The 16,319-nt window shown below is 39.0% G+C and overlaps 1 protein-coding gene across 4 annotated transcripts in view; it reads left to right on the forward strand.

The window, feature by feature from the left end:
• The window catches only part of TRAK2 (trafficking kinesin protein 2), a 74,759-nt gene extending 62,729 nt beyond the window's left edge, over positions 1-12,030 (forward strand). For all 4 annotated transcript variants that reach the window (XM_086345926.1, XM_086345919.1, XM_086345915.1 and 1 more), the window contains 4 exons: positions 273-571; positions 2,112-2,378; positions 6,441-6,546; positions 8,151-12,030. In XM_086345926.1, the coding sequence (XP_086202052.1) occupies positions 273-571; positions 2,112-2,378; positions 6,441-6,546; positions 8,151-8,829 (1,351 nt within the window). In that variant the 3' untranslated portion in view covers positions 8,830-12,030. The remainder of the gene's footprint in view (positions 1-272; positions 572-2,111; positions 2,379-6,440; positions 6,547-8,150) is intronic.
• Positions 12,031-16,319: the final 4,289 nt, after the last annotated feature.

Raw genomic sequence — 16,319 nt, forward strand, 5'->3', positions numbered from 1 at the left:
TAACATTTATAGCTAAATGAATTAAGTGAAACAGAAATTTTAATAAACACAACATAATATAGCCTATCTGAAGTCATCTGAAATGATCTATAAAAATGGTACAACGTAGTATTAGAGATCTGGGTTTGTTACTATTTCTGTATTCCAGCTATCTAAGAAAAATACGTGTTTTTAAGATCAGTCTCTCGAACATTCACCATTGTGGAAAGGAGAGCTCTTTGCTGTGCTTCTGACCCTCACAGATGTAGTCAGTGAATATGATTTTCCCATAGGAACATCCAGAAGGCGGATCAACCAGGACCCTCTACAGAGAGCGATTTGGCAACAGCACTTCATCGCCTTAGTCTTCGGCGACAGAACTACTTAAGTGAGAAGCAGTTCTTTGCAGAAGAATGGCAGCGGAAGATCCAAGTTCTGGCTGACCAGAAAGAAGAGGGTAGTGGCTGTGGCACGCCCACAGAGAGCCTGGCCTCCCTCTACACCGACCAATCGGAGATCACAGACCTAAGCAGTGCCAGTTGCCTTCGAGGTTTTATGCCTGAAAAATTACAAATTGTCAAGCCCCTTGAAGGTAATAAGTGAGGGCCATTTCTAAGCGATGTTGCTTATGGTTTTGCCTTCCCCTGGAAAGGACATGTCTCTTGTAATTGTGCAGGAGCTATCTTTATTATCCCTAAATCTTCACTGTTCATGTGACCATGCACTGCAGAACTTTGTGGAAAATTAATGAAGAGATTTGCATTCTCCACGCCATCAGCTGTCAGTTCTCTTCTACAGATGTTGTTTTTATACAAATGTGGGGGAAGAGAAGTAATCTTTTCTTGTCCTTTGCTGAGGAATATCCTTGATAGTGGGGCTTTCCAGATAGCACTAGTGGAAAAGAACCCACCTGCCAGTGCAGAAGATGTAAGAGATGTGGGTTCAATCCCTGGGTTAGGAAGGCCCCCTGAAGGAGGGCACAGCAACCCACTCCAGTATTCTTGCCTGGAGAATCCCATGGACAGAGGAGCCTAGCAGGCTACAGTTTGTAGGGTTGCACAGAGTTGGGCATGACTGAAGCAACTTAGAATGCATGTACACATCCTTGATAGCAGTTTTCATGATAAGATAAATGAGATATGACAGATGAATAAACATAATCTAGATGGAATACTTCATCTCTACCTTTTGTTTCAAGAAAGAGTTCTTTACCCAAAGAGTGTCTTTTACTTAGAGGTATGTGTGCCTGTATTTTTCTTTTGTTCAGTTAGAAAATGTTGTTAATTTCAAGTCAGTTTCTATTCTCTCTTAAAATGGGACTTGAATTTAAAATAGATTTCTTTGTCTTATGGAATATTGACAATCTTCAAATGATCCTCTGCTGTTACCATAAAAGAGTCTGCATTAGACAGAATTTTGAGTTGATAACCTAGAAGGACCTCTCAAACTCAAAGGTGTTATGTTCATTTTATTAATGGTCAGTGCAGATATTTGCAGCTATTTTTAGGATTAAATGACTCTCAGTGACAACTAGCAACTGCATCTGGTGCAGGCACTTGGGATGATTATTAACCTGCATTTGCAGACAGAAATAGTGGGGATATGTTCTCCTTTTATCATTTCCTTAGCTTTCCTACTCTCCCTGAGATCCTGGTGAAAGGACATGAACACAGTGGAGAAGTGTACAAAAAATCACTGTAATTCGATGCCTTCCAACATAGGAGCCTAGCTTTTGAGTTCAAAGCTCGTAAGCATAGTTCCAAAACAGAGGAATATTAATTTTTGTCACCTGGAAAAACACAGCCCCACATTGTACACATCTCTTCTCATCACTGCCTCAGCATTCTAGTTCCTATTAAGCATGTTGACTTGGCTTTTTCACCTTTTCACATCTGCTTTAGATATCCTTTTTAAAGTTAACTTTTGAAATAAAAAGATGATTATTCATACCTTTAGCATCTTGTTAGTTTTCCACAGAGAACTTCAATGTACAAATTTTACCAAAATGTTAAGACTGAAAAAGCAGTTTTATTATTATCATTACTTTTTTACACACATAATTTTAGCTTCTTTCAAGATTTAATATTTGTGGGAAATTTAAAACCTGTTCCTTTTTTTGTTTGCATACTCAGGATCACAAACTCTGCATCAATGGCAGCAACTTGCTCAACCAAATTTAGGAACCATTCTTGACCCACGACCAGGTGTCATCACTAAAGGCTTTACCCAGTTGCCCAAGGATGCCATCTACCACCTCTCAGATTTAGAAGAAGATGAAGAGGAGGGTATCACTTTTCAGGTTCAGCAACCTCTTCAAGTGGAACAGAAAACATCAATATCCCAGCCAGTAACAGGAATCTTCCTGCCACCCATGACTTCAGCTGGTGGTCCAGTTACAGGTGAGAAGAGTATAGCTTGTAACCAGTAGTACTTTGCTTTCTGCATCATGTATGATCAGCTGACTGCCTCTACTTAAGTCTTACTGGAGTGTACTCATCTTGAAAATAGGGTAGTAGAAATGTATAGCGTAAGTGCCCCTTCTGATTCTCTCCATGTCTTAGCCAACCTGCATAAATAGATCAGGCAGAGAGGAGAGAGCAATTCAGTCAATGGTTCACAAACCTTTAGGACTCAGCATCTCTTTAAACTCTTTTTTTTTTTTCAATTGAAGGATAATTGCTTTATAGTATTGTGTTGGTTTCTACCAAAAATTAACATGTATCAGACATAGGTTAACCCATGTCTCCTCTCACTTGAACATCCCCCCCTACCTCCCTCCCCATCCCATCTTTACATTCTTAAAAATCATGAAGAATTCCAGAGAGCATGTCTGTTTGGGTTGTATCTACTTATAATTTACCATATTAGAAATAAAAACTGAGAAATTATTAAAATATTTATTAACTCATTATTTTAAAATAGTTACATATTAACACAAATAATATATTTTATGAAAAACAGCTGTATTTTTTCAAGTAGTGAGAAAAATGGTTTAGTTTTATAATTTTGCAAGTCCCTAATTTACAGATTAATAGAAGATAGCAGGATTCTTGTGTCAGCATCTACAATTAGTCTATTACAATATGTTGTTTTGATTGAGAGTATGAAGAAAATACAGGCTTCCCAGTTGGCTCAGGGGGTAAAGAATCCACCTACAATGCAGGAGACACAGGAAATATGGGCTTGATCCATGAGTTGGGAAGATCCTCTAAAGGAGGGCATGGCAACCTACTCCAGTATTCTTGCCTGAAGAGTCCCATGGACAGATGAGCCTAGTGGGCTGCAGTCCATAGGATTGCAGAAAGTTGGATGTGACTGAAGTGACTGAGCATGCATACTTGAAGAAAATACAGCCTTGCTGTCATCAAAAAATCTGCAAATAATAAATGCTGGAGAGGATGTAGAGAAAAAGGAACCCTACACTGTTGGGAATGTAAACTGGTACAGCCACTGTGGACAGCAGTATGACAGTTCCTTAAAAACTAAAAATAAAGCTACCATATGATCCTGCAATCCCATTCCTGGGTATATATTTAGAGAAAACGTTAATTTGAAAAGCTACATGCACCCCAGTATCCATTGCAGCACTGTTTACAATAACCAAGATATGGAATCAACCTAAATGTCCATCAACAGATGAATGGGTAAAGAAGATGTGATGTATATATATTACATAATACAACAGAATTATTCAGCCATAAAAAGAATGAAATAATGGTGTTTGCAGCAATATGGATGGACCTAGATATTATCATACTAAGGGAAGTATGCAAGACAGAGAAAGACAAATATTATATGATATTGCTTATATGTGGAATTTTAAAAAAACTAATATAAATGAACTTATATACCAAACAGAAATAGATCCACAGATGTAGGAAACAAATTTATGTCTACCGAAAAAGAAAGGAGGGAGGGAGGGAGGGATAAATTTGAAGTTTGGAATTAACAGATACACACTACTACTATTATATAAAATTGATAACCAACAAGGACCTAAGGACCAAATTTACAGCACAGGGCACTATACTCAATATTTTGTAATAATCTATAAGGGAAAAGAATATAAAATAATATATGTTTATATATATAACTGAATCATTTTGCTGTATACCTGAAATACAACATTGTAAATCAATTATACCTCAATAAAATAAAAAAAAAAACTTAAAGTTTAAAAAAAGGAAGTACAGCCTCACACAGATATCTGGTTGGAAAAGGAAAGTGTGTTTTAATAGCCTCTTCAGATACTTGTGAATATTACACCAAAACTTGATAAGTGGTAGTTTCTTTAAGGTTTATAACAATGTAAATCTAAAACTTTTCATACTTTGTTACATTAAAATCTATTAGTCTGTTCTACACTCTGAATACATCTTTTACCCATGCACGATTTTATAACATCATGCACTGGTCATTTGGAAAATATTGGTTCACTAAGTTATGCAGATCTTCCAAATGTTGACACATTTCATTATATAATACAATAAAATCATGTAATATTACCCACCTATCTCATTGGGTAAGTCTTTTAGTACTAGGAAGCTTTCAAGCTCTCAGTGGTGGGTTCAAGTCTACCAAAACAGTCATTTTCACTTCAAAGCTCAAATTTTGTCACTGGCAGCAAATCCTTTCAGCTATTTTCTTGAAGAGACAGGCTCACTACATTTTTTTTTGAAGAAAATGTTGCCATACTGTATAATACAGGGAATTCTGCTCAGTGTTATATGGTCTGAATAAGAGGGGAGTTTGGGGGAGAATGGATACATGTATATGTTTGGCTGAGTCCCTTTGCTGTCCACCTGAAACTCTCACATTATTAGTCGGCTATTCCTCAATATAAAATAAAAAGTTAAAAAAAAATGTTGCCACATATGCAAATCTGAATAACTGCAGTTTTTGTATTAATTGTTCTTTTAAGTAAAAATGCTGTTCTGTCAAAAAAGATAAAACTTAATTGCACTTGTGCTTTTCCTTCATGTAAGCATTGTATCTCTGTATGCTGCAAAGAAGTACTTAATACTTACTTCCCATTTCATCACATAGAATATTAAAAAGATTCAAGGGCCAAGATTTAATAATTTATACTGCTTCATCAAGGGCATTTTAATGTGAATTTGACCTTTTTTTTGCTACCATAGTTGGACAGCAGTGAGAGATGCTAGTACCACTTGGTGCTTTTGCCCTGTTTTGTGCTCAGGAGCCCACAGCTTTATTCAGTGTCACCTTTGCATCAGCAGTGCAAACGCCAGCCCAATAGGAAAGACAGACAGCATCTTAATGTTGCTGTGAAAGTAGTTCTGACCTGTAGATCCCATCAGTTCAGTTCAGTTTAGTCACTCAGTCGTCTCCGACTCTTTGAGACCCCATGAATCGCAGCACGCCAGGCCTCCCTGTCCATCACCATCTCCCGGAGTTTACCCAAACTCGTGTCCGTCGAGTCGGTGATGCCATCCAGCCATCTCATCCTCTGTTGTCCTCTTCTCCTCCTGCCCCCAATCCCTCCCAGCATCAGGGCCTTTTCCAATGAGTCAACTCTTCGAGTGAGGTGGCCAAAGTACTGGAGTTTCAGCCTCAGCATCAGTCCTCCCAATGAACACCCAGGACTGATCTCCTTTAGGATGGACTGGTTGGATCTCCTTGCAGTCCAAGGGACTCGAAAGAGTTTTCTCCAACACCACAGTTCAAAAGCATCAATTCTTCGGTGCTCAGCTTTCTTCACAGTCCAACTCTCACATCCATACATGACCACAGGAAAAACCATAGCCTTGACTAGATGGACCTTTGTTGGCAAAGTAATGTCTCTGCTTTTTAATATGCTATCTAAGTTGGTCATAACTTTCCTTCCAAGAAGTAAGTGTCCTTTAATTTCATGGCTGCAGTCACCATCTGTAGTGATTTTGGAGCCCAAAAAAATAAAGTCAGCCACTGTTTCCCCATCTATTTCCCATGAAGTGATGGGACCAGATGCCACGATCTTAGTTTTCTGAATGTTGACTTCTAAGCCAACTTTTTCACTCTCCTCTTTCACCTTCATCAAGAGGCTTTTTAGTTCCTCCTCACTTTCTGCCATAAGGGTGGTGTCATCTGCATATGTGAGGTTATTGATATTTCTCCTGGCAATACATGGTGCAAATCACACATTGAGAACCACTGGAGTAGTTTGGCTAGAAAGATTGATGACTAGTTCTTAGATGGTTTGATTCTTTTTTTTTCAGAATGTGTTTTTCCCTTGTTTCTAAGCTGTTTTAAATCCGTTTGATTATAATTTCAGATTATTGAAGGATTCAGCTATGTATTGATCAGTGGATACTGTTACAGTGTGTATATTGCATTTCTAGATTGTGGAATTTTTGTATAAAAGATACTTGATAAATGTCATATTATTAATAATGAACTTTCTACATTATTAACCTAGTCTTTCAATTTTGTGTTTGATTCTCTAAAATTCTCCACGTCAGTTGCAACCTCAAACCCAGGCAAGTGTCTGTCCTGCACAAACTCGACATTTACCTTCACCACCTGTAGGATATTACATCCCTCTGATATCACTCAGGTTACCCCCAGGTAAGAGGGGCTGAGCAGTTGGAATCCTTACTTCTTTCTTCAAATATATTTTACTAAATTTCTTTTTTTAATTACTGTCTTTTTAATTCCTAGAATTTTAATGTTCTATGATAATTTGCCTTTAGAATATAATCATTTGATGATTATAACTCTTACAAGGAGACAAAGAGCAAGTATGTAGTGTCTAAATGAAGAAAGTGAGGCATAGAACCTTTGGGTGACTGGTCCAAGGATAGAGAGGTAGTAAATGACCCAACTGAGCCTATACAGAGAATTAGCCAAACTGAACAACTGGAGGAACTAGTTCTCGGTACAGGACTGCCCTCTGTTCTGATACCACCTGCTGGTTCAGGAGATTCCCAAAACCATGCTCTTGTTAGACTGATATTCTAGAAGGACTCACAGAACTCTCTGAAATCTATCGTGCACATGGTTACTATTTATTACAGGGAAAGGTTACAGGATAAAATTAGCTGAAGGAAGAGACTCTGACAGGTCAGAGTCTGGGAGGACTCTACACATGAAGCTTCCTTAGGGTTCATTACTTTCCTGGAATTGATGTTTGACAGTCACACAGAGTACTGCCAACCAGGGAAGTTCACCTAAGCTTCAGGGTCCAGATTTTTTACTGAGCTTTCACTGTGGAAGGCATGATTGACTACCCATATAGTTATAACTCACTATAAATATAAAAACTCACCTCCGGGTCCACTGACCCAAAGCTTCGACCCTGAATCACAGGGTTAGTTTTTCTGGCATGGCCAGTCCCTACAACTATAGGCTATGGCCAAGTCCACCCCAAGATCTAGCTAGTGTGGCCAGTCTCCTTCCTAAACAAACATACTTCTAGCAAACATGGCGTGGATTACCTCCCAGAAGCAGAAGGCAAAGGCAGAAACCTCTGGGCAGTCCAAATCATGTATTACATAGGCTAAAACAATAAGCAATATTGCTATAGTTTCTATCCTACCACTTCCCAAAAGAATCTATGGTAGTTTCCAGAGATACCTAGAACATTGCAGGGATAATGTTAACTAGAAGTAGAGAAGAATAATTATTAAAATAATTTTAAAATATTTAATTATTTAGAATAATTAAAATATTATGAAGAATTAAGTTTCTCCTTCAAAGAGCATCTTAGATTTAATTTTGAAATATTGTATTTTCTAAAGGGTTGAAGAATTGTTAAACTGTGGGTTATCATCTTTTGGTTTATTTTGCTTTACACAATGGATATATTAATAAAAATTTCTGAAGTTTATTTTCTTCAGTATTTAAATTTCTTTGATTTTTTAATCATAAATTTTAGTTATATTTCCACAGGTGACATATTTTAGAGTTAAAATTTAAGAATAAATTTATCTAAGAGTATAGTAAACTTTTTCATATTCTGTGAAAATAAATATGTTTCAGTAAGTTAATGACTAAATTACAAATAACCAATCTTTGAAGTAACACATCAGAATTTTCATTCCTCAGATACTGATGTGTTATCTGTTCCTCTACATATGCTATGGATAACTACTGTAATTACCTTAAATGCTCACTTCGGATTACTTTTTATTCTTAAACACTCCCTCCTGCTTTTTTTTTCCTTTGTAAAGCTCTGGCTTCCCTTCCTTATCCTGTGCAAGCAGTGGTAGCAGTTCATCAAACACAGCAATGAATTCTCCTGCCGTGTCCTACAGGCTCAGCGTTGGTGAATCTATCACTAACCGACGAGATTCCACCATAACCTTCAGCAGCACCGTGAGCTTGGCCAAACTTCTACAGGAGCGAGGCATCTCCGCTAAAGTGTACCACAGCCCAATTTCAGAGAACCCCCTCCTCCAGCCTCTCCCTCGAGGCCTGTCTACCCCTTCCACACCACCAAATTCACCATCTCATTCACCTTGCCCTTCTCCTTTGCCCATGGAGCCTCGAGTGCATCTCTCTGAAAATTTTTTGGCCTCCCGACCAGCAGAAACATTCCTCCAAGAGATGTATGGCCTGAGACCATCCCGAAACCCTCCTGATGTTGGCCAGTTAAAGATGAACTTAGTGGACAGGCTGAAGAGACTGGGGATAGCCAGAGTGATAAAGACCCCCGAGGCCCAGGCAAATGGAAGAAGCCAAAAAGCAGAAAATGGTCTTCAAAGACCAAACTCTGCTGTCTATTTAAATTCAGGGAGCAATTTACTGAGTGGACTGAGGAGGAATCAGAGTCTTCCAGTCATGTTGGGTAGCTTCAGCACCCCAGTTTGCACATCATCCCCCAAAATGGATATCCTGAAGGAGGATTGAAGTTCAGCAGTTGACTGATGTCTTATCAAGTTAGCACATGAACGAAAGATTTGCACTGTTTATACGTAGTCTTGTCTGAGAGAAAAGGAATGTCGCAGAAGGGTTGTGAATGTAGAAAGGGGAGGGTGAACGAATGGAAACAGGATTAGCATGAGGTCTGTCTGATAACTTGAAAGTATAAATGAATGGGTCATGAGTATTTGGAGGCAAGGGAAAGAAAAAAGGTTGAATGTAGTCCTTCAGTTGGTTTTTCTTGTCTTGAAAATAAAAAGTGACTAGAAAATAAATCCAGTAATATTGAAACACACCAGAAATACTGAACTTCCTAGTACACTTACTTCTGGTGAGCATAAGCAAGAAGGACCTAGGTTAGGAGATGGGATAGAAGAAGGAGCAGCTTGGACCACTGCCTTTAGAAGCTGTTCCAGAAGGTTGCTGGGGTAAACTCGGTCTGTTACTGAGACAACAGTGATATGGCCTTTATGTTGGCCCCTGTTAACGTCTGGTTAAATTACACATCCATCAGAAAGTAAGCTCACTGCATTATCAAACAAGGAATTTCACCTTTTTCATAAGATCAGAGTAGTGGAGACTCCCTTTTTGCTTTCTGTTTTCAGGACTTTGAACCCCTGGGAGCCCAAACGTCATCCACATTCCTTTTGCACTTGTGATTAATAAGTGTTCAGTTTTTTAATTTGTATTTTTATACAATATCCCCCTCAAACAGTGTAAGTTGGGGATGGGGGTAGGAAGGATTTATTTTAAGAAGGGAAGTGTGGGTACATTGGAACCAAGGAATCTCGTTTTCAGAATATTTATTCTGAATAAATGTAATGACCAAGTTGTATGAACATAGTTACATGTCTTTCAAATTTCCTTGGAGGCTGGAAAGGTTAAACCAGAAGTGCAATCAATAGGAATTTAAGAATGTTGTGTGTTTATGTCTATAAGGGTTTTTGTAAGGAAAGTTGATTGCAAGTAAACTTTTTCCAAAATATGCTATGCATGTTTTTAATGAAGAATGACATGTATTTGCACAAAAATTCTCAGGCACAGTCTAATATTATAAACTGAAGTAAAACCCAGGTGCTTGCTTTGAGATTGTTTTTTAATATAAAATAAAATTAAGACACATTTGCCTTTTTCTTAATATCTGTAGAATTAGAGAATGACTTTTCATTGGGAAAGTCAAAGCTTTTGTTTTTTCTCTGGGATTCTGTTTTTGTTTTTAACTATGTGAAATGGCAAAGTGAAACTCGGGGATTAGGTTTCAGCTTCCAGCGGTGTGATGCAAGGCTGTGAATTAGGAAGAAACAGACCTGTTTTTTGAGTATTGCTGACCAAGGTCTTTATCTCGGCCATGAAGTTCAGAAAGAAATGCCATCACACAAAAGGCATAATAGAGAGAAGCTAGAAGGGGGCTAGTTATTTTTGAAAACGGGAGGCATGTTACTTGATCTTTTCAGTGTTTCATTAGCAGATTTTTTGCCCCTTTGTTCTGACTTAAAGTGCAAGGCCTTTTCTGAAGTATTCTTGATGGGAGTTTTGCTCCTGGGGCTCCCATCCGTACACCTGTTACAGACCAGAAGAGGGCCTTCTCTCTTCTCGAGCTGCTTCATGTGCTCAAAACACACATGCAGTAGTAAAATGTGTGGGTTTTCTGTGCTTTTTAAAGATCTTTTAATAAGACTTTTCTAAATAAATTTCTCAAAATTAAAAGTGAGAGTGTCCTCTCCCTGTTTTCTCCCCCTTGCTCAGTCCTTCTGAAGTCAGAAGACTGTATACATAGATGTTCAGAAAGGATTCCAGCTGGTATGTAAGTGAATGTCAGTGTCCTGAATGTGAACCAGAAGAATTCCTGATGCTTCAATTTCTAAAATATTCCCATTTTAAATGATAATATTTGAGTTTCTACTTCATAAAGTAACTCTGGAGTGCTTATTTTAGACAATTCTTTAAGCTTTTTATTTATTCTCTAAGAAAGTAATCTTCCTATTGCCAGTTGCCGAGAAACATCAGAATCTAGGAAAATGTAGGGCCAGAGAGTAGTACAAAGTGTTAAATTATCAGAGTTTATGTATATTATATAAACAGCTATAAGTTAAGCAAGATTTGGGCATGTTATGTATAATTAGTATATTTGTAAAATAACTGATGCTAAAATGATCGCTTTAGAGGCAGGGCAAGAGCGTATTCACAGCCAAATAAGCCTGTCTGATTAAAGAAAAGCAGACTTTGGTTCTTGAAAATTAAACTGATGTTGCTGTTCCACCAGAAACACAAGGATTATAAACTGATGCTTGCTTGTCTCTAGAAATGAATCCTGTTTTGAAATTGGGTTTTGTTGTTTTTGAAATTTCCATCTAAAATCATTTTTGAATACTGCCTGAGACTCTCTATTATAATGAAATAGTGTGCAAAGGATAGTAAGAACTGGAGCCTTGTAGCAAGTTCTTTCTTAATTTATCTGTTATGCTTTAGCACTGTTCACATTTTAATTTTCTTGTATCCACTGTGTAGGTACTTTAATGCCAGTTTGGAAAACACCAATCTTTGTTTTTTCTTCTGAAGGCTCTCAATGATTATACCTCAGGTATTTCTGAGTATCCTGTTGCTAGGAGGGATACCTTCCCTGTGAATTCAGAATTAAAAGTTCTCCAGAATTATCATGATCCCAAATCTTATGTAAATAGCTTTACCCATGGGTCTTGGAAAAAAGTTAATGACCATTGTTAAAGTAGTTTTTAAAAAAAATTTTGTACTCTATGTCCTTGATTTGACCTGAATAAACAGACTTTGACAAAGGGAGGCATGTTATCGGCAGCTCACAAGAGCCTGTTCTCTAGAAAAGGTGTATTTTTATACAGTATTCAAAGCCTGTTATTTTTTTCTGGTACTTAACTAGTACTTGTTCAAACATTGACTCTTGACATCTGGAACCAGAGCTCCTGGTGTTCAGTGGCCCACTCCTCTGATGTTGGATGCCCGCAAGCCTGTACCCTGAGCGCAGCACAGCAGAGTCGACACTGAGTGGCCGCTTTGCCTTCACAGCTATCAGGGAGTGACGTGGGGCCCTCTGTGGCTGCCGGCGAGATACTGTAGTATGATATCTGGGGCTTGACTTTGTCAAACGGCTCTTTGTGCACCTACCTTTGCTTTGTTGAATGTAAATCAGATAATAAACATGAGTATCTTCTTAAATTTTCCTTTGTCTTTCTGTGGTTTTGTCCCAGTTCTTTTCACAGATAATCCTGCATAAAGTCTTTCCTTTCTGTTATGTTGTTTTGGGTACTGAGAACAAGCTCTATTTGCCAAACCAACAATAGTCATGAGTAGTAAACAGATATCACTGTATTTTCTTAGGTTTTTAAAATAGAATAACCATATTGTTTCCTCAGCAAAGCATCAGCAACAAAAAAATAAAACCTAAAGTTGTTGATATGCAGATCTTTAAGACTCAGGAAGTATGAAGCAATTCATTTCTGATGGTCCACAACTGACTACTGATACTTAACTATTTAGAAACTGTTTCCAAGAAATAAAAATTGAAAATTGTTGGATTTTAATAGAAAAGATTCTTTGATGTTCTTTTTTCTCTGTCACATTTTAACTGCTATATTTTTTTAAAGCTCACATGAGCATTTTGTGAGAAATGAGTCCCCACTTCTTTGATATATAATTTAGTGATGTTCCAAGCATCTTTGATTGTGTTTTCTTTCACAAATGATTATCAGTGCATGTGTTTGAAGTTCAAAAACCTGATGAAATAAGGCTAAAGATTTGAGACTTTCAGCATGCTGTTGCCTTTCGTTTCTGTTTTTATTATATGTTTGAGTTATGCTAGTATTGGTTTTTCTTTTTTTCATTAGTTTTTATGAAGTAAGGCTAAAATGCCCCCCCAAATTTTTTTTTAATGAAAAAATGCTGGGCAGTTTTGCCAAAGATGCCAAAACACAACTGTCAGGCATGAAGTGCTTTATTCTTTAGGGTAAGAAAGCATGAGTGAAGCACATCAAAGGTAATGTGAGAAGTTAGAGAAAAAAGTATGCTGCTACTGCTAAGTCGCTTCCGTCATGTCTGACTCTGTGTGACCCCAGAGATGACGGCCCACCAGGCTCCCCCGTCCCTGGGATTCTCCAGGCAAGAACACTGGAGTGGGTTGCCATTTCCTTCTCCAATGCATGAAAGTGAAAAGTGAAAGTGAAGTCGCTCAGTCGTGTCCGACTCTTAGCGACCCCATGGACTGCAGCCTACCAGGCTCCTCCGTCCATGGGATTTTCCAGGCAAGAGTACTGGAGTGGGGTGCCATTGCCTTCTCCATAGAGAAAAAAGTATAAATGTCAAATATGTTAAAAAGTTTAATTCCGTTAAATTTAATTTTTTTTACCTTCTCAGCAAAATCGTTTAAAAGCAAGAATTTCACATTATATTCAAACAGTACAATGGGCCAGAAGATTACAACGTATTTTGATTTCATTTAATTCACTACCACTTTTACAGCTATTTCACCATCTCTCAAAGCAACCACAAAATTCATACAATAATGTGAACAATTCACACCATGATTCATTTGCATTCCATCTAGATCTTTATACCTAAACATATTTACAGATAATCAGGACCCATACTGCAAAATGCTCTTCAGCCACAATATGTAGTTCCTGTCAAGTACCACTCCGATATATGAGCACCTGTGGAGTTACAAATGAAAACATGAAGCAAAAATGAATGCTCAGTGTCACTGGGAAACAGTATCTCATTATGGGTGAATCCAAGCATTCAAGCTTTCTAAGAGTTTTTGAACAAGTTCCCTTTCCTCTCACCTCACTGCTCTTGCCCTAGTCCTTTCTGCATTCCAAAGCAGGGTCTCTGACCTTAGCAGCAGAACAACCCAGAAACATTGATAGCATGTGGTCACAGGCATCTTTTGTTCTGAAGATAAAGGGCAAGAGATGGCTGAAACTGTTGCCCTGGGTCCTTGATGATGTTTATGATGAGAATGGATGTTTAGGGTTGCAGGTCCCGCTATCCCAAAACTGAGTTCAAGATCGAGTGCCCATGTGCTCTTTAACAAAGTTAGGTGTTTGAGCATACCTGTGATACACAGAGTCCTCTAAAGTCCAGGGCTCAGGACAGCGGCCTCCCTGTGTAGGTGAGAGAGTGGCACTGCGGGCTTGTGCATGATTCCTGTGGCTCCCTGGCTAGGGGCCATTCGGAAACTATTGAATGTGTCTCTGGGATTTAGCGTGGCACCTTTAATTCATCTTGAAAGACAAGGAATGATCAAAGAGAAATGAAAATAATGATGAGCTCCTTAAGAGTAATACTGACTTTTCCACACTGGGAGTATTCTCTTACAGCCACATGAATGGGAAGGAAGCTTATAAACGATCACCAGCTGATCACATTTGCCACTTCAAGAGGTCTGCAGTGTTACAGAAGATGGTGCCCATTCCCCCAACCAATGTGCAAACTAGTTTTGATGATGTGTGAATTGTTAAGTCACTGTTTCTCTCATTCATTTATTCAGCTTGCTGCTGCTGCTGCTAAGTCACTTCAGTCATGTCCGACTCTGTGCGACCCCATAGATGGCAGCCCACCAGGCTTCCCCGTCCCTGGGATTCTCCAGGCAAGCACACTGGTGTAGGTTGCCATTTCCTTCTCCAATGCATGAAGGTGAAAAGTGAAAGTGAAGTCACTCAGTCGTGTCCGACTCTTAGTGACCCCATGGACTGCAGCCTACCAGGCTCCTCCAACCATGGGATTTTCCAGGCAAGAGTACTGGAGTGGGGTGCTATTGCCTTCTCCATTATTCAGCTTATACTTGGTTATACTGTTGGTATTCTAGCCTCTTTCACCTCCATTCCAAATACTAAGACAGATTGCTTTAGGGAAAGTTGCTGAGAACTTTAGTAGCTTCAATTCCCTTATGGGGTCTTTTGGAAAGAGCCTCTTAGGCAATGCCAAAGTTTCCCTAAATTCAACCAAAAAGAGAGCAGTTAACTCTTAGCTCCTAGAAGTTCTAGTTAACACTTAGCTCCTAGAAGCTTTCATTTCTGTCCCTTCTGCTGTTTTAGAGCTGTTAAAGTTGTCCTTATGTCTAAAAAAAGGAAAGGAGGGAAAAAAACACAAAGTTGTCAGTGCTGAACCTCAGACAAATGGCTGGGGTTTTCCTTACCCACTTCATTTGTGTCTTTGTTTTTAGCCACTCTCCACACGAGACCCAAATCCTGTATTTAAAGGCGTAAGACAGCCTTTAAATATAAACTTTCACCCAATAAACAGACTCAAAGTAAATCTCCAATCCCCTTTTTCTCTTGGTAGTTTTTCTCCCTCCCTTTCAGCTTTTGAAGTCATCCCCACCCTATCTTGGGACTTCCTTGGTGGCTCAGATGGTAAAGAATCTACAGGCAATGTGGGAGTCCCAGGTTCGATCCCTGGGTTGGGATTATCCCCTGGAGAAGGAAATGGCAACCCACCCCAGTATTCTTGCCTGGAGAATCCCCATGGACTGAGGAGCCTGGCGGGCTACAGTCCATAGGGTCACAAAGAGTCGGACATGAATGAGCATCTAACACACACACAACACCCAGTCTGCTCATGGTACTTGGAGTCGTGGCAGCCATCATGCAACCATGAGGCTCCCCTCTGCCACACTGAGGGTGGCAGGACAGAAAAATGGAAAGAACCCAGTTCTAAAATGATATTTCTGAGTCTGCACCAACTCTGGTAGCATGACCAACAGAATTTGTATTTCATGAAATTAATGAACATCTTTGATTTAAGCCACAATCATTCACATGATAGTTGTACATATTTTAACTAATACATGGCCCACAGTTTGAGAAATGCTGTCATAAATATTGTTTCTCAGGGCTCTGTTCTAGACCCTCTTCTCTTCTTACACACACCCTTTCCCTGTATGATCTCATCCACCACCTTGGCTTAAAATATGATCTACTTTGAAGACTCCTAGTGTTTCTGGCCCAGACTCTTCTTTTGAACACCCCAAACATGTAACAAACTCTGTAACAGACCTCACCACTTGGATGTCTTCCTGGCACCTCAGACTCAATAATCTAAGAAATCATGACCTTTTTCCCTGAACTTGTTTGTTCCTCAGACTTTCCCATCTCGATAAATGACCCCACCACCTACTCAATTGCTTGAGCTAGAGACCCAGGAATCATCACCGCCTCCTCCTTCTCCTTCAGTCACCAAGCCCTATAGTGTCCTCTTTCTCTCCATCTCCACTGCTTCTCCCTAGTTGAGGCCACTGTTGGGTCTCATTTGGCCACTGCCACAGACTCCTAACTGGTTTTCCTCCCATGGCCCCTCCAATTGTTTGTCTACACTGCAGTCAAACTTATCTTTCTAATATACAAAGCTAGTTAAATTCTTTCTCTAGTTAAAACTATTGCCTGACTCATTAAATTAGAAAGGGATCTTTTCTATCCACTCCCAGGACATGGGGTAAGGCCCTCAACAAA

The sequence above is a fragment of the Bos grunniens genome, chromosome 2 (assembly GCF_055505025.1).
Source record: "Bos grunniens cultivar Pamir isolate PY7600 chromosome 2, Bosgru_T2T1.0, whole genome shotgun sequence".
NCBI lineage: Eukaryota > Metazoa > Chordata > Mammalia > Artiodactyla > Bovidae > Bos > Bos grunniens.